This window comes from Balaenoptera ricei, chromosome 8, assembly GCF_028023285.1.
Source record: "Balaenoptera ricei isolate mBalRic1 chromosome 8, mBalRic1.hap2, whole genome shotgun sequence".
Lineage (NCBI taxonomy): Eukaryota > Metazoa > Chordata > Mammalia > Artiodactyla > Balaenopteridae > Balaenoptera > Balaenoptera ricei.
The window spans coordinates 22,819,548-22,842,622 of record NC_082646.1 but is presented as its reverse complement, the minus strand read 5'-3'; the positions used below and the strand labels follow the sequence as shown (position 1 = coordinate 22,842,622).

At 40.6% G+C, this 23,075-nt stretch overlaps 3 protein-coding genes across 11 annotated transcripts in view; 2 read left to right on the top strand and 1 right to left on the bottom strand.

The window, feature by feature from the left end:
* Nucleotides 1–8,862: 8,862 nt before the first annotated feature.
* CFAP68 (cilia and flagella associated protein 68) lies at nt 8,863–12,518 on the bottom strand. The gene is made up of 4 exons (XM_059930430.1): nt 12,119–12,518; nt 9,878–10,108; nt 9,278–9,344; nt 8,863–9,041 (listed from the first exon to the last, which is right to left on the bottom strand). The coding sequence occupies exons 1-4, from the start codon at nt 12,158–12,160 to the stop codon at nt 8,944–8,946; spliced, it is 438 nt and encodes a 145-aa protein (XP_059786413.1). The 5' UTR covers nt 12,161–12,518; the 3' UTR covers nt 8,863–8,943.
* A 51-nt stretch (nt 12,519–12,569) lies between these two features.
* Nucleotides 12,570–16,471, top strand: FDXACB1 (ferredoxin-fold anticodon binding domain containing 1). The gene is made up of 5 exons (XM_059930421.1): nt 12,570–12,765; nt 13,000–13,156; nt 14,019–14,222; nt 14,384–14,542; nt 15,289–16,471. The coding sequence occupies exons 1-5, from the start codon at nt 12,594–12,596 to the stop codon at nt 16,469–16,471; spliced, it is 1,875 nt and encodes a 624-aa protein (XP_059786404.1). The 5' UTR covers nt 12,570–12,593.
* A 42-nt stretch (nt 16,472–16,513) lies between these two features.
* ALG9 (ALG9 alpha-1,2-mannosyltransferase) overlaps nt 16,514–23,075 on the top strand; it is a 101,014-nt gene continuing 94,452 nt past the window's right edge. For 4 of the 9 annotated variants that reach the window (XR_009504568.1, XR_009504567.1, XM_059930422.1 and 1 more), the window contains exons 1-3: nt 19,924–20,114; nt 21,019–21,157; nt 21,993–22,127. Coding sequence is in view for 5 of the 9 variants with exons in the window: in XM_059930422.1 (XP_059786405.1) it covers nt 19,984–20,114; nt 21,019–21,157; nt 21,993–22,127 (405 nt within the window). In the remaining 4 variants the exon portion in view is untranslated. The other 5 variants (XM_059930425.1, XM_059930428.1, XM_059930427.1 and 2 more) reach the window with 5 other exon arrangements.

Here is a 23,075-nt window from a genome sequence, read left to right as displayed (position 1 = left end):
CTGATTTCTAACAAGGACTCTTACCTTCACAAAGCCTACAGTTTGGGGATTGGCCATGCTTTTAAAATATGACACGAGAAACAATTGTTGAAAGTTTTTATGTTGCAGGGGTGTGGAGCTAGGACAATATACATTGCAAATCTATACAGGTTTAAAATGTTTTCTCTTAAAAAACAACTTCCTAATAGTCTGAAATGCTGTGATCTAGCCATAAGTCAGATTTCTCTAAATTTAGAGCCAATTTTTATGGCTGTGTAGCAGACATTGTTGGCTGCCTAAGTAACCTATTTACCACCTTCAGTCTTGCCAACAGCACCCCAGATTGGTTTAGGTATCCACCATATTCTTCCTAGCCATGTGCTTCAGGAAAGTGAAGCATTCCCTTAAGCTCCAGTCAGAGTTGGTCTAAATCAATCATGGAAATTCCCTTCCTTCCTGTAGGGAATCCTGTAGGGATTAGTCTTGAAAGGGCTACAACCCAATTATGATCAATGAGACAGGAGGGAAATTCGCTATAGATGCTTCTAGAAAAGCTTTTTACCTTTAAAAAGACTTGCCAAAAAAGAGAGAGGGAGGGAGGGAAGAGGGAGAGGGAGAGAGACAGCGAGGAAGAGAGAGACAGAGACAGAGAGAGAGACTGATTTTTTTTCTTCCTCTGCATGTTGGAGCATGAGAATGTGATACTCAGATTGCTGTAGGCATCTTGAAACCATGAGGGAGCATCCATGATATACTGATGATGGCTGAGCAAGAAGATGGTAAGACTCCGAGACCTTGATGGGTCATTGAACTGCTTAACTGGTCAACTTTAGAGCTTCCTTACTTCAGAATGTCTTATTACATCTTGTTTTTGTATAATCTTTTTTGATGAGGGTTTTATGTTACTGGTATGCAAAAACACCTTAACTGATTGAGGCTGAATTAAGTAGTGTAAAAAACTGAAGAATGCCCTGGAAACCATGTGTCAGCTTTAATCATTTTAGTGAATTACCAGGTTTCTCAAGCAGACATAATCTTATTTATTTATTTATTTATTTATGGCTGTGTTGGGTCTTCGTTTCTGTGCAAGGGCTTTCTCCAGTTGTGGCAAGCGGGGGCCACTCTTCATCGCGGTGCACACGCCTCTCACTATCGCGGCCTCTCTTGTTGCGGAGCACAGGCTCCAGACGCGCAGGCTCAGTAATTGTGGCTCACAGGCCCAGTTGCTCCGCGGCATGTGGGATCTTCCCAGACCAGGGCTCGAACCCGTGTCCCCTGCATTGGCAGGCAGATTCTCAACCACTGCGCCACCAGGGAAGCCCAGCCCTAGGCAACCTCTAGTCTACATTCTTTCTCTATGTATTTGCCTATTTTGGACATTTCATATAAGTGGACATTTCATACAATACGTGGCCCTATGTGACTAGCTTCTTTCACTTAGCAGAATGTTTTAAAGTATCCTCCATAGGGTTGCACGTATCAGTACTTCACTCCTTTCTACTGCCAAATAATATTTCTTTACATGGATCTACTGCATTTTATTTACCCATTCATCAATTGATGGACATTTGAGTTACTTCCACTTTTTGTCTATTATGAATAATGCTGCTATGAACATTTATGTACTAGTTTTTGTGTGGACATATGTTTTCATTTCTCTTGAGTATATATCTAGGAGTGGAATTGCTGGATTATACGGTAACTTTCCATCTAGCCTTTTGAGGTACTGTCAGACTATTTTCCAAGGCAGCTGCCCATTTTTTAAAAAAATTAATTTATTTTATTTTTATTTATTTTTGGCTGTGTTGGATCTTTGTTGCTGTGCGTGGGCCTTCTCTAGTTGTGGCCAGCGGGGGCCACTCTTGGTTGCGGTGCCCAGGCTTCACTGCGGTGGCTTCTCTTGTTGCGGAGCACGGGCTCTAGGCATGCAGGCTTCAGTAGTTGTGGCTCGTGGGCTCTAGAGCGCAAGCTCAGTAACTGTGGCGTATGGGCTCAGCTGCTCCGCAGCATGTGGGATCTTCCCGGACCAGGGCTCAAGCCAATGTCCCTTGCATTGGCAGGCAGATTCTTAACCACTGCGCCACCAGGGAAGCCCAGCTGCCCATTTAAAATTCCCACCAGCAGTGTATGAGGGTTCCAACCTCTCAATATCCTCACCAACAGTTATAATTATTTATCTTTTTGGTTATAGCCATCCTAGTGGGTGTCTGACTGAATTCTTAATGGTTTATAGGACTTAGCAAGGTTAAGAGGGAAGAAAATGCATCTAGAAGGGGGAACAGCATGAAGTGCCCAGGCAGGTATTGATATTTATGTTTGGTTGGAGCACTAGATATATGAGAGGGAATGTGGGAGATGAGGAATAAGAGTCAGAAAGTAGAGAAAACTCTGCTAAGGAGTTTGAAATTTATTTTGAAGGCTATAAAAGCCAGTGAAAGATTTTAACCAAGTGAGTAGCATGATCCACTCTGCATTTTTAGACTTAATCTGGGAGCAATATAGAGATTGATAAATAGAGACCAAAATGGAAAATAGAGACATCAACCAAAAGGGTAAGAGTGAGAAATAATGGGAAAGTGGAATATGGCAAAGGCGATAGAGATGTAAAAAAGAGGGACATAATCAAGACATAATGTGGAGATAGAATTTATAGGGCTTGGTATCTGTTTTAATGGGAAGGATGAGAAAGGGGGATTCAAAATAATTCCTTGCTTTCTGTTTTTGACAACTGTGTGAATTTATTATGCAATATGTAATATTAAAAATAAGAAAGAGTGGTTAAGACACATAAAAGAAAACTATGGAATTCACCAAGATATGAAATATATAAGATGGACAAATTTGAGACTGAAGATTATGAACTCAGTTGTAGGTATCAGGAAATTACCTCAACCATATATGAAAAACCCACAGCTAACATCATACTCAATGGTGAAGACTGAAAGCCTTTCCTCTAAGACTAGGATCAAGACAGGGATGTCCACTTTTACCACTTCTATTCAATATATTATTGCAAGTTCTAGCCAGAGCAATTAGGCAAGAAAAAGAAAAGCATCCAAGTTGGACAGAAACAAGTAAAACTATTTCTACTTACAAAAGACATGATCTTACATATAGAAAACCCTAAAGATTTCGCCAAAAAAATAAATTAGAACTAATGAACAAGTTCAGCAACATTGCAGGATATAAAACCAACACACAAAAATTAGTTGCATTTCTATACACTAACAATGAATAATCCAAAAAGGAAATTAAGAAAACAATTCCATTTACAATAGCATCAAGAAGAATAAAATATTCAAGGAATAGTCGAGGAATAACCTCGACTAAGGAGGCAAAAAACTTGTACACTAAAAACTATAAGACATTGCTAAAATAAATTAAAGAAGACATAAATGGAAAGACATATATGTTCACGGATTGGAAAACTTAATATTGTTAAGATATCAATACTAGCTAAAGTGATCTACAGATTCAAAGCAATTCTTATCAAAATTCCAATAATAGTTTTTGCAGAGATAGAAAATTCCACCCTAAAATTCACATGGAATCTCAAAGGACCCTGAATTAGCCAAAACCATCTTGAAAAAGGAAAAAATTTGGGAGATTCACACTTCCTGATTTCAGAACTTATTACAAAAGTACAATAATCAAAAAAGTGTGGTACTGGCATAAAGGCAGACATAGACCAAGGAATAGAATAGAGAGCCCAGAAATAATCTCTTGCATATATAGTCAAATGATTATTGACAAATGCACCAAGACCATTCAATGGGGAAAGGACAGTCTTTTCAACACATGGTGCTGGGAAAACTGGATATCCACATGCAAAAGAATGAAATTAGACCCTTACCTTATATAATATACAAAAATTAACTCAAAAAAGATCAAACACCTAATCATAAGAGCTAAAAGAAGAAAATAAAGAGACAAAGCTTCATGACATTGATTTTAGCAGTGATTTATTGGATATGACACCAGAAGTTTAGGCAATAAAAGAAAAAATAAATAAATTGGACTTCATCAAAACTGAAAACTTTTGTGCATCAAAGGACACTATCAAGAGAGTGAAAGGACAACCTACAGAATGAGAGAAAATATTTGCCAATCATATAGTATCTGATTAGGGATTAGTATCCAGAATATATAAAGATATATAAAGAACACCTACAACTCAACAACAAAAAGGCAAACAACACAATTCAAAAATGAGCAAAGGACTTGAATAAACATTTCTCCAAAGACAACATACAAATAACTGATAAGCACATGAAAAGATGCTCAAGGTCACTAGCCATTAGGAAAATACAAATCAAAACCACAGCGGGATAGCTTTTTACACCCACTAGGATGGCTATTATAAAATGAAAACAAACAAACAAAACACCAGAAAATAAGTGTTGGTAAAGATGTGGAGAAATTGGAACCCTTGTGCATTACTGGTAGGAGTGTAAAAAAGTGCAGCCATTATGGAAAACTGGCATTTCCAAACTGTTAAACAGAATTACCATATGATCTGGCAATTCCACTTCTGGGTATATACCCAAAAGAATTGAAGGCAGGGATTCAAACAAATATTTGTGCACCAGTGTTCATAGCAGCATTATTCACACTAGCCAAAAGGTGAAAACAACCCAAGTGTCTATTAACAAATGAATAGAGAAGCAAAATGTGGTATTATACATACAATGGAGTATGACTTAGTCTTAAAAAGGATACATGCTGTAACATGGATGAACCTTGAAAACATGCTGAGTGAAATAAGCTAGAGACAAAAAGAAAAATATTGTATTATTCCACTTATATGAGGTACTTATAATAGGCAAATTCATAGAGACAGAAAATAGAGTAGAGGTTACCAGGGACAAAAGAGGGGAATGAGGAATTATTGCTTAATTGGTACAGAGTATCAGTTTGTGATGATGAAAAAGTTCTGGAAACGGATAGTGGTGATGGTTGCACAACATTGTGAATGTATTTAATGCTACTGAATTGTATACTTAAAAACAGTTAAACCATTTTTTAAAATTAATTAATTAATTAATTTGTTTTTGGCTGCATTGGGTCTTCATTGCTGCAGGTGGGCTTTCTCTAGTTGCAGCGAGCTGGGGCTACTCTTTGTTACGGTGTGTGGGCCTCTCATTGTGGTGGCTTCTCTCGTTGCGGAGCATGGGCTCTAGGTGTGCGGGCTTCAGCAGTTGTGGTACGCAGGCTCAGCAGTTGTGGCTCGCGGGCTTAGCTGCTCCATGGCATGTGGGATCTTCCTGGGCCAGAGCTTGAACCCGTGTCCCCTCCATTGGCAGGCGGATTCTTAACCACTGCACCACCAGGAGAGTCCCAAAATGGTACATTTTATGTTATGTATATTTTATCACAATAAAAGATATGCTGAATCAGGCTCCCGGACTTCAGACTATACTACAAAGCTACAGTAATCAAGACAGTATGATACTGGCACACAAACAGAAATATAGATCAATGGAACAGGATAGAAAGCCCAGAGATAAACCCATGCACATATGGTCACCTTATCTTTGATAAAGGAGGCAAGAATATACAATGGAGAAAAGACAGCCTCTTCAATAAGTGGTGCTGGGAAAACTGGACAGCTACATGTAAAAGAATGAAATTAGAACACTCCCTAACACCATACACAAAAAGAAACTCAAAATGGATTAAAGACCTAAATGTAAGGCCAGGCACTATAAAACTCTTAGAGGAAAACATAGGCAGAACACTCTATGACATACATCACAGCAAGATCCTTTTTGACCCAACTCCTAGAGAAATGGAAATTAAAAAAAACAAATGGGACCTAATGAAACTTAAAAGCTTTTGCACAGCAAAGGAAACCATAAACAACACGAAAAGACAACCCTCAGAATGGGAGAAAATATTTGCAAATGAAGCAACTGACAAAGGATTAATCTCCAAAATTTACAAGCAGCTCATGCAGCTCAATAAAAAAAAAAAAAAAAACAACCCACTCCAAAAATGGGCAGAAGACCTAAATAGACATTTCTCCAAAGAAGATATACAGATTGCCAACAAACACATGAAAGGATGCTCGACATCACTAATCATTAGAGAAATGCAGATCAAAACTACAATGATGTATCACCTCATACCAGTCAGAATGGCCATCATCAAAAAATCCACAAACAAGAAATGCTGGAGAGGGTGTGGAGAAAAGGGAACAGTCTTGCACTGTTGGTGGGAATGTAAATTGATACAGCCACTATGGAGAACAGTATGGAGGTTCCTTAAAAAACTAAAAATAGAACTACCATACGACCCAGCAATCCCACTACTGGGCATATAGCCTGAGAAAACCGTAATTCAAAAAGAGTCATGTACCACAACGTTCACTGCAGCTCTATTTACAATAGCCAGGACATGGAAGTAACCTAAATGTCCATCGACAGATGAATGGATAAAGATGTGGCCCATATATACAATGGAATATTACTCAGCCATAAAAAGAAACGAAATTGAGTTACTTGTAGGGAGGTGGATGGACATAGAGTCTGTCATACAGAGTAAAGTAAGTCAGAAGGAGAAAAACAAATACTGTATGCTAACACATATATATGGAATCTAAAAAAAAAAAAAAGGTTCTGAAGAACCTAGGGGCAGGACAGGAATAAAGATGCAGATGTAGAGAATGGACTTGAGGACATGGGGAGTGGGAAGGGTAAGCTGGGCTGAAGTGAGAGAGTGGCATGGACATATATACACTACCAAATGTAAAATAGATAGCTAGTGGGAAGCAGCAGCATAGCACAGGGAGATCAGCTCGGTGCTTTGTGACCATCTAGAGGGGTGGGATAGGGAGGGTGGGAGGGAGACGCAAGAGGGAGGAGATATGGGGATATATGTGTATGTATAGCTGATTCACTTTGATATAAAGTAGAAACTAACACACCATTGTAAAGCAATTATACTCCAATAAAGATGTTAAAAAAATATGCTGGATACCTAGGGTATAGGACAGATATATAACATATAAACTTAAAACATGTGCCTATAAAATATTTATATTGCAAGAACACACACCAATGAATTATTAGTATTAATAAGAGACAACTCAAATTCTAAAGTTGATCTGACAATACAATGCAATTTCCATCAATATCCTAACAGTATCTTTTTGTGGAACTTGACAAGTTGATCCTAAAATTTATATTGAAATGCAAAGGGTCAAAAATAGCTAAGACCCTCTTGAAGAAAAACAAGGTAAAATAATTTGATCTACTGGATATTAAGACTTATACAATTATCATAATTAAGATAGTGAGGTAATTAAGCCATTGTAGCTAAGATGGGATTAAAAAAAATGACAAATAGGCCAATGGAATGTAAGAGAGCCCAGAAACAGTTCTAACTATACACAGAGAGTTGATTTATAATAAAAATGGCTTTGAAGAGCAGTGAAGAAAGTATGGTCTTTTTAATAACTAATATGGGGACAACTGGATAGCCATACAGAAAAAAAAAAAACTTTGTCAGTACCTAACATCATATATAACATAAATTCCATATTTATACCCGTAACATAAAATAATGAAGGTTTGGAAGGTAATATATGGGAGATATCTCCCAAATATTATATTGTTATCTTAAACAGGAGACCAAAAAGATTGGAAAATACTGATGTTTAGCCATGTTAAGACTATTGTCTCCCAGGGTTCACCAACCCTAAACTATTCACAACCTTTTTTCAATCGCTGCCAGTTCCCCACAGTGAAAGACCCACCTTAAACCAGCTGAGTCATCCCAAATTCCTAAAAATACCCTACCCTAACATCGCCCTTTTCAATCATTATCAAGACTGTGTCAAGTTGAGGTTCTTCCTTGCTAAAGGCTTAATAAATAACTCAGTTTTGTTTGATCAAGTTTTCTTCGGTGACTTTTGTGGGGGAGTAAAAAATGGACAGTCCTTATCTTTTTTAGATATCAACTGAAATATTTATAGATGAAATGATATAATTTCTGAGAAAAATTTAAAAATAGAGAAAGTAGATAGGGATAGATAAGATTGGTTATAACCATTGTTGAAGGTGGGTAATGGTACATGGGAGTTCATTATACTATTCTGTCTACTTTTGTATGTTTTAAATCTTCTATAATAATAAAGAGTTATTTTTCTTTTTCTAGTCCTTAAGAGGGGATATATTCATTAAGGTCACAGTGAATGTAAACTATCTGACCATGACTACCACGCTCACATCCAGAAAGCATCTAGCCACATGCATCCTAAGTCATGATGGATTTTGCAGTTCTGCCCCTGATGGAAGGCAAGGAAAAGCAGAGTGGCTGTAGATTTGAGAGAAATAATTCTTTTTAATGCCTTCCTACAACACCCGTAACGTAGACCTAAGAGTAGAAATAATTAACTTAAATTTGACATCTAAATCTTGGTTTAAAAAAAAAAAAGAGGGGGCTTCCCTGGTGGCGCAGTGGTTGAGAGTCTGCCTGCCAATGAAGGGGACACGGGTTCAAGCCCTGGTCTGGGAGGATCCCACATGCCGCGGAGCGACTAGGCCCGTGAGCCACAACTACTGAGCCTGCGCGTCTGGAGCCTGTGCTCCGCAACAGGAGAGGCCGCGACGGTGAGAGGCCCGCGCACCTCGATGAAGAGTGGCCCCCGCTCGCCGCAACTGGTGAGAGCCCTCGCACAGAAACGAAGACCAAACACAGCCAAAAATAAATAAATTAATTAATTTTAAAAAAAAATTAAAAAAAAAAATAGAGAATATTTTTTTTGTGCTTTATTTATTCAGAGAGTAAAATTGTGCTACAGTCAGCTAAATTCTTAGTTGTTCTTAGAATGTGCTCCTTCCTACATTCTACACTGGAAAAATGAAACTTCTTATTCTTTCTTAGAATCATGGACTGTGAAATTGGCAGTTATTAGGATTCCACACACACACAGAGTGATGCTCAATTTGAGGCTCTGAATAGCTAGCTACTCGTGTAAGTTGACTTTTCTGTGCATTTGTATGCAGGAGGAACCAGCTCAGGTTGATGTCCTGGGAACCAGTGAGGCTCTCGCTTAAACCCTGAGGGAAGAGAAAAGAGAAGGAGTCTTAGTAACCAATCTCATTCTTATTTCTGAGGGAATAGACAGTGAGGGAAGAGACAGTGAATCCTGTCAAAATTGAGAAAACAGAGAAATCATTCACTCATTCATTCACTTATTCACTCATTCAATTTACTTTTATTTGTGTTCCTTCTATATTCCAAGCACTGAGTTAGGTCCTGAGAATATAAGAATTAAAAAGAATAGTCCACCTACTATGGGTTGAAAGTGGTATTTTGTTGTTGTAGCTTGTATCGTATGTTGTTTCAAAATAGTGTCCAAACTGCAAAGAAAAAGTAGTAGATTAAAAATACAGGAGTCTATAACCAATACTGGGAAATACAGGACACAATGACATGAATTCTAACAGGCTCTGTCATATTTTAGATTGACTATAAGTCTATATGTCATTAGCCTATATCCTACTAATGTTCATATCCTTTGTTGGTTTGTTTGTTTAGGAGATTTAAGGGCAAGATGCAGATAAACAACAAGTCTAGGTAGGCAGGGACCAGGGAAGAAGCTACCCTGAGTCAGAAGACATTATATATATATATATATATTTCTGTAGATTGATGAAGTTCAAAGAGAAGCAAGAGAAAAAGCATGCTACCCATCCTTTCATTACCTTACAATAATATAATGGTCAACTTGATAATAAAGTGGGATAGGCATTCCAGCTGAGGACTGTTGCCCTTTCCCAACCACCTAACGAACAGAAGTCTGAGAGATCTCAGCATTGGAAGTTATCAGATTTCTGCCTCTCAAATGGCCATATTCTAACAGAAGGAAACAAAGAAGAGAAAGTTCGATTACCTGGGAATGCAAGGGTTTGGGCTGCACGATATTCTTTAGGTCATATCTTTCCTGGTTCCAGTTGCCCATGAGGGTACGGTTCGAATAGGCATCTTCATTAGTGGTGCACCTCCATCCATACTGGAAAAGCTTGGACATATCATTCCAATCTGTCCACACTTCAGCATGGCCATCTGCATTAATGAGGCTGCCACAGTGTGGGTTTGTAAGGAAAGAGGTGAGGAACTGTCTCTGGGAAAAGGCAGAAATAGAAAAGCTTGTTGCACAAACCAGAGAGCAGAAAAGGCATCCCTTTCTCTTCCTTCGCCAAGCATAACATAACACCTTCTAAGAATCTAGGCTTTCCTCCCAGTTTAATTGTTGTGGTTCTATTTCTTTCTCTCCAAGTTCCTGAATCCTTTGGCCTGCCTTCTCAATCAGCAGTAGTAGGTGACTATATAGATTAAATGTCCCCCCTGCAAAAGACAGGAGAACTTCAGTACCCCCAATACTATATGGAGAACTAGAAAATGTTCTGGTAATTTTGAGATGTAGGAATTTAAGGACTAAGAGTATTGCTATCGTCAAAGAGAACAGGGAGAAATGAGAGTTGGATAACTAGATAATACAATAAATGATCAATAAATGATAGTTTCCTTCCTTCTGGGCCCAGATCAAATGCCACTTCTCAGGATGTGGCATTCCCTTTTCATGATGCCTTCCCTCAATTTAACTTCTCTTTCACTTGTCTCACACAGAACTTCATGTTCACATCTTTATATATTTATAACTTTATACCATATGTTAGAGTTCTTCAGGGAAGTGTGGAATCTCCTACACTGATCCCTTGAGAACACGATCTGTGTCTTTTTCATTACCATATCCTCTCCTTCTGTCTACCCTCCTAATCAATAGTACTTTGCACATACCAGATGACAAATGTCTGAATTTCAATTTTTTGTAAGTAATCAGAAGCCTAACCATGTTTACTTTTGGTTAAAAGATGAGTCTGGTCCCTTGGCTTAGGAGCAAGACAATACCTTCCCTGAAGCTGAGTAATTTGAAGTCGAGGAGCTTGTGTTGTTTGAAGATTTTATAGTAGAGTGACAGAAAACCTTACCCTGCCGTTCCATGTTCTTTAAAGGAAGAGATGTTACCAAACCTGGCCCTCCCAGTTCTCCAAGCAAAGACAGAATATAGATCACCCAGACCACCAGATGGCCATGATTTGGGAGTCACCACCCACCCACCTTTCCACAGGTAGAGACAAAGCCAACACTGTAGGTTTAAAGGTAACTGCCCTCACACCATGTGCCTTTGTGAAGATAGATGCACACACTGATGTCAACAAACAGCATGATGACTAAAGAGTAGCTGGTCCTACGAAGTCCAACAGGCCGAGTGCTCAGACTGCAAACCAAGATGACACCCTCCCTGGGGCTGTAAGGACAGACATCACCACCCACTCAGTTGTCCAAGCCTGAAACCTGGGGCTTATCGTAGACTCTGATTTCTCTTTCAACTCCCTACATCCATTCTCAATCACTAGGTCTTGTTGATTTTTGAATCAGTCCACTACCCTCCATCTCCACTGCCAAGTTCCAATTCAGATCACTATCAGCCTTAGTTTCCATTACTGCAGTAGCCTTCTCTCTGACCTCCTTGCCATCAGCCTTTTTCTCCTCCTATCATTTCTCCATAGGAAAGCAGAATTTTTGAAAATGAAAATCTAATTGTGTCATCTTCCTATGTAAAATCTTTCACTGGCTGGCCACTGTTTTCAGAGCAAGGTTCAAGGTTGTTAAAATGTCTATATGACCTGGTCCCTGCTTAACTTTTCCGTCTCATCTGTTACCCACTCTCCCTCAAAGTACATTTCAGCCAAACTCAGCTGTTGTGTTTTTCCATCATGCTTTTGCGTATATTGTTCCTTCTGCCTCTTCACTCAGGTAAGGTGTACTTTCCTCCCTTTAGCGTTCAACCCAGGTGCACTTCCTCCAGGAAATCTTTCCACTTCACCCCCAGACTTGGTAAGGTTCCCCTCTGTGTGCTCCCACAGCACCCTGAATTACTCCATGCATAGCACTGCACCCCACTAAATCAGAACTGCCTCTTTTGCTGTGCATCTTCCACCAGACTACAAGCTCGGTGAAATCACAGGCCACATCTTGTTCCTCCATATATCTAACCGCTCTCACAGGCCTGACCCATAACAGACACTCAACATTTCTTGAATGAATAAAAGGTAGGAAATAGAAGCACCTGGAGAAATTCCGAACAGCAGTAACAATGGGTTGCAGTCATTTCGGATGAGATGAAGGCTGTGAGAAAATCCTCTGTGTCAGGATGCAGGACACAGCCCAACCTCTTCTTGGCCTCAGCCCGTCCCTGCTTCCTTCACTCAGAACTCGCCTCACCTTCGACCTGTCCCTCGGCACTAGTGACTGCTTGTGACCTCATGTAGGAGTGACGAAGTCGCTCAGGGCTCAAAGGCATCTATTTTAACACTTCCGATAGGGTGAGGGAGTGAGGGGACGGGGTGGTCGGTGTATCGCTTTTGCACTCATGGCTATTTTCCTCCTCGGATGTCGCTGCACCAGACTGTCAAGACAACCGGGCGCTCTGGAGCGTCATCAGCCAACGACGGGCGAAGAGGTGGGGCCGCTAGAAACCGGCGAAGGAAGTGACGTAAAAAAGGAGCGCCTCCGAGAACGCGAGCTGGGAGCACGTCGAGGCCATGGCCCCTCGGCGCCTCCTGTTGGTTGGGGAGGGGAATTTCTCCTTCGCTGCCGCTCTGAGCGAGAACCTGGATCCGAGCACCAGTATAACTGCCACCTGCCTCCATCGCCCGGCCGACTTGGCCCGGGATCCGCTGGCCCGGGAGAATCTGCAGCGCCTGCGCGAGCGAGGTAGCGAGGCCCACCCCTCCGTGAAGCCCCGCCCAGCTGTGGCACCGCCCAAAGTGGAAAGGGTGGGCACGCGGGGATTCAAGGAATCTGGAGGTTGCTCTTGGTCTTCACATGGACATTTACAGAGAGCCTGCTGTGTGCCTAGACCTGGGTTGTTTTGCACGGTTCAAGTTAGGGAGGGGTTTTCTCTCGTTCCAGGTCTTAAGACATCCTTCTGTCTGTATTTCGTTCCAGGTACCGAGGTACGCTTTGGTGTGGACTGCACCCAGCTGGTAGATGCCTTTGAACTGCAAGACAGAGAGTTTGATCGAATTTATTTTAACTTTCCGCACTGTGGACGCAAAGCTGGAGTAGCTAAGAACAGGGAACTGCTTGCCAAGTTTTTCCAGAGGTGAGCACTCACAAGTGAAATGTTTAAGATGTACATTACATAGTTACTGCACTCAAACATGTTAGCCTGGGAAATATGGCGTATAAGAGAGTATAATGCTCCAAAGGAACCCACACTCTAGTTGGAAAGGCAGACATTTAACCCTAAATGCTAAATAAAAGTACTAATAATGTACTGTCGGGCTGGCAAAGGGAGGATCATCTATTTTTGATAATGCAAAATGATGGTAGTATAGTCTAATTAAGGAGCCAGACTGCCTGCATTCAAATTCCCACCCACCACTTAATAGTTTTGTGATTTTTGTGATTAAGTTTACTTGATCCTTACTTGCTTTTGCTTCCTCACCCATAAACTGAAGATATTAACAGTAACTACCTCATAAAATTATTGTGAACGCAAAACCGTGCTTTATACTATTATACCATAACACATGATACTAATGGAGGTCTCTTTGGCTCATAGTTGTCATGAAACTTTTCACAGAGGCAGTATTTTAAGTTAACAGGCAGGAGGGGAGTGAAAAGAACAACTTTCTAAGTGGGGAAGAACAGCCTGATCGTTGAATCACATATAAGAACTTTACAGACATTGACTTTTCAATGAGATATAGATGAACAATACAAAAACAACACTGGATAACTCTGTGGTCAGCCACTAGTATCAGTTATGAGTTGAACATTGAATTTAAATTCTTGTTTACTTCCAGCTACTATTTTTGCATGTTTGAAGTCTAATAGACCTTTGCAAATAGATATGATTGGATTTTAATTATTTCACAGCCAAACCATATATATACAGCTAACTCCTATGGTAACTTCTACTTGTTTCTGATAAACGGCTGGTGTTTCCCTACCCTCGTTAGCTGTGCAGATGTTCTTGCAGAGGAAGGAGAAGTCCATGTGGCATTGTGTAGAGGACAAGGTGGGACTCCTGCTGATAAGCCCATGAGAGAATGGCACAACAGTTGGCAAGTGGTTGCTATGGCGGCTCTGGGGGGATTTATTTTAAGTGATGTGCATCCCTTCAGCTGTGAGGCTGTGCCGGGGTACAAGTGCACTGGATATAGGTAAGTAATAACAGAGTTCTAAGCCTTTTCCATCTCTCTCACTAATGATAAGAAAATTCTCAGAGACAAACTTTTTCCTTGTCTATGTCTTGATTCAGTCTCTAGAAATACTTGCTTTCTTTAATAATGACAGACTTAATAATTGCTGTCTATTTTGCCAGGAGTCAAGATAAGTCCTTTCATGTAGAAGGTGCTTTGAACCATATCTTTACCCGGAGCTTACCCTATGAAGGTTTGCAACCAAGAATTTCCAGGATCAAACTGGGTGACCAGTGGTTTTCTTTTCTAGAACCAGAAGTACTTGTAGGAAAGCTGAACAGGTAACCTGATTTTACCAGAAATCACTTCTATCTCTAGTTGTATCCTGATTGGCTTGATAATCAGGCAACCATACATTGAATGGATGCCACATTAATTGTTAATGATGTCATGCTGTGAATACTTGTCAGTCTGGCCTGCACAAGCCTCTTTAGAATTAAAAATTGTCATATTTTCTGCAAATATCATATGATATCACTTATATGTGGAATCAGAAAAAAAGGGTGCAAATGAACTTATTTACAAAACAGAAATAGAGTTACAGATGTAGAAAACAAACTTATGGTTACCAGGGGATAAGGTGGGGTGATAAATTGGGAGATTGGGATTGACATATACACCCTACTATATATAAAATAGATAACTAATAAGGACCTACTGTATAGCACAAGGAACTCTACTCGATACTCTGTAATGGCCTATATGGGAAAAGAATCTAAAAAAGAATGGATATATATATATGTATAACTGATTCACTTTGCTGTACACCTGAAACTAATACAACATTTTAAATCAACTATACTCTATTAAAATTTTTTTTTTAATTGTCATATTTTCTGTTATATTGTAGGCTGTGAGAGTTCTGAAACACACGATATCTCTCTTTATGGTAGATGATTTGTTTCCTTTCCAGATCAACTTAAGGATAATTCTTTTCTATACAGCTATTTGTGCTTTTAATTCTAGCTATGTTATAATTATTAATAATTTTAAGTTTAAAAAGTTATTTTTGTTTGTGTTTAAACAGGGGTTTCCTAGAAGCACCTTCATATCATCCTATCAAAACCATAAATGAGAAACTCATTGCTGAATTGGGGAAAGCTTTCCCTCTAAAAAGGCTGAAGTGTTCTTCCCCTTTGCTGCCACAGGGAGACACCAGTGTTCTCACTTCCTGCCACTGTGACATCCTATCATCTGCCTTTTGGATTAGTCTCCGTGAAGATAACTCAAATTTTGAGTCCCTGACTGCTGGGACAACACAAGACATGGAGGACTTTCTAGTGTCATTTTCAGAACTCAGCCTTCCCAAGAACCCTAGAAGAGACAGTAAGGAAGAAGCTCAGGAAGGAATGTATGGCCAGGCCAAGGTCTGCCTTAGACCTTCTCTTCTAGTTCATGTTCAGGCTCTAATCCAAGCACCAGACTTCCTCCCAGGTTCTCTGTACATCCTCAGTGGACCTGTCTTTCAGAAGTGCCGCATCTCACCTTTCACAATGCCAGCATTTCATGAGACTTTGTTTATCCTTGGATTTAATAAAAATCTGAAGGATGGCTGTCTTCAGTCACTACTGGATCATCTGAAGGGCGTTCTAGATAGCCTTCTGACCCAGACATTGCTCAAGGGCTCTAAGCTGGGCAGTTCAGTGGAATTTGTCTTTCAACCACGTGGGGAAGATTATATGATTATTGTGAAGTCTCAAAATTTTGGCCCAGATTGTGTTAAGGATTTGATTATTGGGTCTGTTACCACATCTGCTACAAGCATCATACACAAAGACCAGTGTTTTGTGTGTGTGTCTATGAACTTGGACCTATTAGCCATGCTTGTCTGGGGTATCTCTGATTGGAGGATGTTGTGGACCTTTGATAAACGTTTCCTGAAGAATTTTGCCCTTGGGAAAATAGAACCCTTTAAAAGCTATTCCCTATATCCTCCATACTATGTGCATGATATTAGTTTTTGGTTAGATACAAAGAAAAGATTTGATGAAGTAGAGTTTCACACTGTGGCCCGAGCAGTGTCGCAGGACACTGTCATATCCATACAGTTCCTTAGTCGTTTTCAGCATCCAAAGACGGAACAGGTCAGCCTCTGCTATAGATTGACCTACCAGACCTGTGACAAGGCCCTCACCCAGCAGCAGGTAGCATCAATGCAGTCCCAGCTAAGGAAGGAGATTCAACAACGACTACACGTGACACCTCGGTAGTTTAGTAAATTCATCTCTACATAGTGATCCTCATGGGTGTGGATGAAAAAGACCAATTGGTAACCAGTAGTTCTTTCTAGACTTTTTTTTTTTTTAATCTTTTACTTTGTGACTATAGCTACTGATGGTTGACTTTAAAGATACCTGTGACTCGATCACTTAAAATTTACAGACTATAATGTGAGTGGTGACCTTTGGAGTTGTGCAATATTTTGTTCATGAGTAATGACTAGGAAAACAAACAAAACAGCATCTTATACACTAGATGCTGTAATGCTGAAGCAGTAGAATTTGAGTGTCTCATCAAATATATTTATAAATATATTTTCCGAATTGTCAATTCCTCTTTCCTTAACTCTTATATCATCTCTCTAAATCAGTTGAGAGTAGTTTTTAGAGTCAGACAGACCAGCATTTATTACCTTGGGTAAGTTGCAAGTGCTCTGTATTATTGGTATCATCATCATGTTTATTCTGTGGTTGACTGCTGTTAAAGTCATGGAACTAAGTAAGTGTCACACTTAGAGTTCACACCTGGGTCTGTCTGACTCTAAAGCTCCTGTTCTTTCTGCCACTTTCTGTTACTTTACTTCTCCTTCCATAGTTTTTTCAACAGTAATCTCTGAACTGTGATTAACTCTACACTTTTCCCCCCTAGATTTTGGGACTTCCTGTTGTAAGCATCTCTGAGGGACATTGGGAGATTGGCTCAGCCCAGGACTCTGCAGAATGGGGTGCTATAATGTGCATTAATGTATGTTCCTGTTAATTAATGGTTAGGTTCCACCGATTGGAGCTATATTGTAAACTCTGTGACGGAAATAATTTATTAATTTCTTAAAAAAAATTTTTTTTTAATTGAAGTATAGTTGATTTAATATGTTGTCTATTTATTCTTGCATTTGGGGAAGAGCATGTGGAAAGGCAAGAATTGAAGCAAAGAAACAAATTAGGAGGTTATTATAATAATGCAACCAAGATATGATGGTGACCTGGACCAGTGTGGTAAAAAGTGTTTGGACTGGGTAATAATTAGAAGGACTTACTGATGATTTAAATATATGTGCATGCATGAATGTTTTGGAGTTAGAGAAATAGAGGAATCAAACAGAATCCCTAGGTTTTTGATCCAAGCAACTGGGAGAACAGAAGTGTTTTTAATCAGAATAGGAAAACTGGCATGGGAGTAAGTTTGGGGAGTGAAGAATCAAGGGATCTCTTATGGACATATGTATTGCTTAGCTCTCCACATAGACTTAAAGCTACTCGAGGGCAGGTAATGTGATTTATAGCTTTCTTCCATCCCCAGTAGTGCCTGGTACATGTGAAACCAAGCAGACCCTGCAGGGCCTTCCTGGGGACAGATTCCCCCACCCTCTCCGAGTCTCCCGCCTCTTGTTTGCAGAAAAGCTTTAGCCTCCTAGGCCTTCCCTGAACTCTAAAGAGTAGTTTTTTGTTTTGTTTTTCTGTTTTGGCCGCGCGGCCTGCGGGATCTTAATTCCCTGACCAGGGATCGAACCTGCGTCCCCTGCAATGGAAGCGCGGAGTCTTAACAACTGTACCACTAGGGAAGTCCACCAAAGAGCAGATTTAATCTGAGAAATGAGAAAATGCAGAAACAAAGGAAAACAGTCATGTAAGACAAAATAATGATAGTTTAGCCATAAAAAAAGTCAAGTACCTTTAGTTCCTCCTCAAGGGCCATAGATAATATTCTGAGCCATATCCTTGTATGTTTTATTGATACTAAACCACCACCAGGTGGAAGAAGTTAATTGCATGCTGATCACCAGCACAAAGACCGCAGGAGGTTGATGCTGTTGACCCCTCAAATACCAACCTGTTACCTCATCACCAACCAATCAAGGATGTCCATGAGCTGATCATGCACACCTCAACTCTCTCCCTCACCTTGCCTTTAAAAAACCTTCCCTGAAAGCTTCAGGGAGTTTAGGTCTTTTGAGCATAAGCTGCCTCTTCTCCTGCAATAGACACTGTACTTTGCTTCAACACAACCTGGTGTCAGTACATTGGCTTTTCTGTGTGTAGGCGAGCAGACCCAATTTTGGTTTGGCATCGCTTGGATGAGGTATCATTTGAACTGGATCTTAAAACAAGGGCAGGGTTGTGATGGAAGGATTGTTAGGCAAGGAGGGCATGCATTCCAGGCAGAGGGCATACATGAGCAGAGGTAGAGATATGGGAGCATTTGGGGTACTTTACAGGCTAGCTGGAACATAAAATATGTATAGGAAAGTAGTGGGAGATAAGATTAGAAAAGTAGGTTGGGGCTGTAGTATTTTTGAAAATTAATTGGACAGTATTGCACCGGATCAATCTGAGATGGGAGATCCCTGTAAGGATGCAACTGTAGTAGACTGGGGTAGAGTCAGGGAGGGGGCTGCACTGGAGTGAAATGAAAAGGAGGTGGCTGTATGACATATAGTTACACTGAGATGTCTGAATTTGGCAACTAGTAATTCCATGTGGGAATTGAGCAATAGGACCAATCTCCATTGTTAATACTCAGGAATTTTCAGTATGAAGTCATAACTTGGGACCCTGTCAAGTTTAGCACTCCCTCTATAACCTTGTTTTACTTACTGGTACAGAGCTTCACAGGGTGAAGTGATTGGGGGAGTAGGCAGAGTGTCAGGAACAGATGAATGACCTCTGAGAGTCACAGGCATGGTATCATCAAAGTGCCCATGCAGAAATGCCTGTGTGAAATCAAGAGCTTTCTCCTGATCTCCTGGTTGGAAGAGCATGGATTTTGTACTAAGACCTGGGTTGGAACATGGCTCCATCACTTCCTAGCTATGCAACCTTGGACCTCAGTCTCCTTTTTGATAAAACAAGGTTGTTGTATTATATTTTAAAAGGATAAAATATATTAAATGCTTACCATAATGCTGTAGTAGCAATGGCAGTGACTGGCGTCTGGTTGAATTTGCTGCACAGAGTTTCTTCAGTCTTTCACTTTTCTCCTCATTCTGTATTCTGCCATTATGGCTTCATCTCTCTGAAGCAGTTAATTAGCTACAGGCTGTCCCTATCACTTGCCAAAATATAAAGGACAAGGTGCCAGTGATGTTTAAAGAACTTCCTCTTTTGTAGGCGGCTGTGCTATGATTTTTAACTGAATATCTGCGTACTGGGTGGAATTAATTACTCCCTATTTGTGCTTTCTTTTAAACAGGGATGCTGAAGGACAGTATTTGTAGGAGAGTGGAGAATGCTGAGAAGTGAAGGCAGAGGGAGGGAGGGAGGCATGCCTAGAGTTACAAGTATGTGGAAGGGATAGCTACAACGGCCAAAGTAAAGTCTCAGGTCGCATTTCTTTTCTACCCAGGGATTTGCCCCAATTAGCCCAGAGCACTATAATTTAGTCGTGTCTGCGCATGTCGAAGTCTTTTGTCCCTCGGCGGACACCGTTGCTAGCCAAAGGCTATGTCTCCGCGCTCGTCGCCTTCGTAGGGCGCCGAGTTCTACCTTTTTTCCCCACTCTTGCCATGGCAAGCCGAGGAGCCCGGCAGCGCCTGAAGGGAAGCGGGGGCAGCGGCGGGGACACGGCCTCGGCCGCCGCCAAGCTGCGGGAACTGCTGTGCAGCCGGGAGGCGGGCAGCGCAGAGCCCCGGCCCGAGTAGGTGTGCGGGCGCGGCGGGGGCGTGGCCGGGCGGCGGGCGGCACGGGGCTGCGGGGGGAGGGTCTCGCCCGGGCGGTGCGGTGCTGCACCCGGCCCGGCCTTCCCGCCGGGAGGGCCCGCAGCCTCTTCAGCCTGCTCTTTCTGCTCTTCCAGGGCGGGTGGACGCTGGGTCTTCACCCACCTTAGATTAGATCCCCCAGCTCGGGTACCGTGTTGCTAGTGGAGAAAGCCTGCAGGTCTGTGCGGCTTCCGGCCCAGGCCCAGGGTGGGCTGGCGTCTGTGTGGCCGAGCCGCCGTGGGGGACGTAGGCGAGAGCAGAGAGTACCTTTTCCGGCTGTCTCTCCCAGCTTCCTTCAGTCCCCGCAGAGTCCCGACCCTTTACTCTTCTGTGTGGGCCCCACCACCTTGCACACCAGCAAACACCTCTCTTTTCAAGCCGGAGGGGCTGCAGGTTAAGCCTGCGCTGGGGAGCTGTCAGCATATGGAATTGGAAAAGGTGATGTCCACTGCACAAGTTAGCCTCTGGGCATTTGAACAGATGGGGAAATGAATAAAGCCATGGAAAGTAATGACCTTGTTAGGAGAATAAAGAAAAGGCGAATAAGAGCTTGTGGCCTGTAAGTGAGCGATTTGTTGGTTTGGGGTAAGCGGAGTGTCATAGATGCAAAGAACTAAAGTGCATGAATTAGCTTACACCTTAAAAGCAGGAAGTAATGACTAACGTTGATTAAGGTCTTAATTCGTTCCTTATTTATTCTACTCAGGACAATTAATGGTTCACCCTTTTAGGTGACTAACTCATGTGCTTTGGTGTCTCTTGACCTGTTGTCCTTTCTGTCTAGTTTTAGCCCTTCTAGTTAGCAGGTCCTTTCTGACACACACTTTTTTTGCTTCTGAGCAGGTTATCTGGGAACAAAGCAGGACAAGTCTGGGCACCTGAAGGATCTACTGCTTTCAAGTGTCTGCTCTCAGCAAGGTTATGTGCTGCTCTCCTGAGCAACATCTCTGACTGTGATGAAACATTCAACTACTGGGAACCAGTAGGTGATTTCTTTAGTTTTCTTTTTTTGTTCTTGATTTCACTGCTTGGAACCTTGTTATTAAATCGAGATACAAATGATATACAAGTGTGACTATTAGTAAAATAACCTTATTTTCATTTCTGTATTCTAAGCTGATGATTTACCTACTATTGAAGGATATAGGAATTTGCTGTTATACAAAAAAGGTGTAATTTGTAATTTTCTTAAAAAATTTTTTAAGTCAAAATAATACTTTGAGGTAGTTTAAAAATATTAAATGTAAAAGAAAAGCAGAAACTCCCTGTTCCACTTCTCATGGCCAAATCCTTGTCCCCAGAGGCAACCACTTTCTTTAAACTTTTTTGGTTTTTTTCTTCTGATGTTTACTAAAATAAACAATGTTGCTACATACTATGCTTATATTGCTGTTTCTTGATTTATACTTTTATAAGTCTGTTGGACTCCCTGTTATAGGAAATGCAGAGGTGAAATTTTCTGATCACATTTTGCATAAAAAAATAAGGAATGCTTAGGGTAGGTAGTTTAAGGAAAATACGAGATTTAGAGTTTTCCTGTTTTGGTTAATGAGTATTTTTAAAAAAATAAATAGAGGGTAAAATTCAAGCTTTCAGTGTTGGCCAAACAATAATCCTGTAGGATTTATAATGTCTTAATATTTTTCAGTATTGGGTCATTTTGATTCTTTTCCATTAGTTGCAAATCTTATTGAGAATTTCAGCATTTTTGTGTACCTTTGTCTCGTTAATACTTTTGCTTAGAAACTTCGCCTGCATCCTCTTAACAAGGATTTTTGGCCAATATAACCCTGAATCCATCCATTTTGTACTTTCAGACACACTACCTCATCTATGGGAAGGGGTTTCAGACTTGGGAATATTCCCCAGCTTATGCCATTCGCTCCTATGCTTACCTGTTGCTTCACGCCTGGCCAGCTGCATTTCATGCAAGAATTTTACAAACTAATAAGGTAAGGGCAGGCCAACCTGGAAGCAATCACAACTGATCAAGAGGTGGGTGAGTCTCTGGAACAGTTTTGTGATAAGGACCAAATATATTCATAGTTAGGAGGGGATTTTTTTAAAGAAGAATCACTTATTCATTCATTATTCAACAAATATTAATGGAGCAACTTTTATTTGGTAGACACTTTATTAAGTGCTGTGGGTGTAACAATGACCAAATCCCTGCCCTCGTGGAATTTATAGTTTAGTGGAGAAGATGAACATGGAACAAGTAATTATAAATGCAGTGGGTCATGGAGGAAATGTACAATGTGCAATGGGTTAGCATATTAGGGAGAGCTTAATTTAAACAGAATACTGAAGGATAATTAGGAGTTAACTGAGACCTAACCTGATTACCTTTCAGAAATTTGACTATGATGTGTCTTAGCATGGATTTCTTTGGGTTTATCCTGTTTGGAGTTTACTCAGCTTCTTGAATCTTTTCAAGAAGAAAAGATTTATCTTTTCATAAAGAAAAATCTTTATGTCTTTTCCCAAATTTGGGAAGATTTTAGCTGTTATTTTTTTTTAGTGCTTTTTCAGTCCTGCCCTGTTTCTCCTCTCCTGAGCCTCCAATGATGTGAATGTTAGATATTTTATTACAGTCCCATGGGTCCCTGAAGCGCTCTTCACTTTTTTCCAGTCTGTTTTCTCTGTGTTCAGATTGAAAAATTTCTGTCGTCTTTTTTCCAGTTCATTGGTGCTTTCCTCTGTCTCCTTCCTTCTGCTGTTGAGCCTACCCATTGAGCTTTTATTTTGGTTATTGTATTTTTTTCAGTTCTAAAATTTCCGTTTGGTTTTTCTTTTTATCTTCTATTTCTTTACTGAGACTTTCTATTTTTTCATTTGTTTCAAGCATGTTCTTAATTGCTTATTGAAGCATTTTTACAATGGCTCCTTTAAAACTTTGT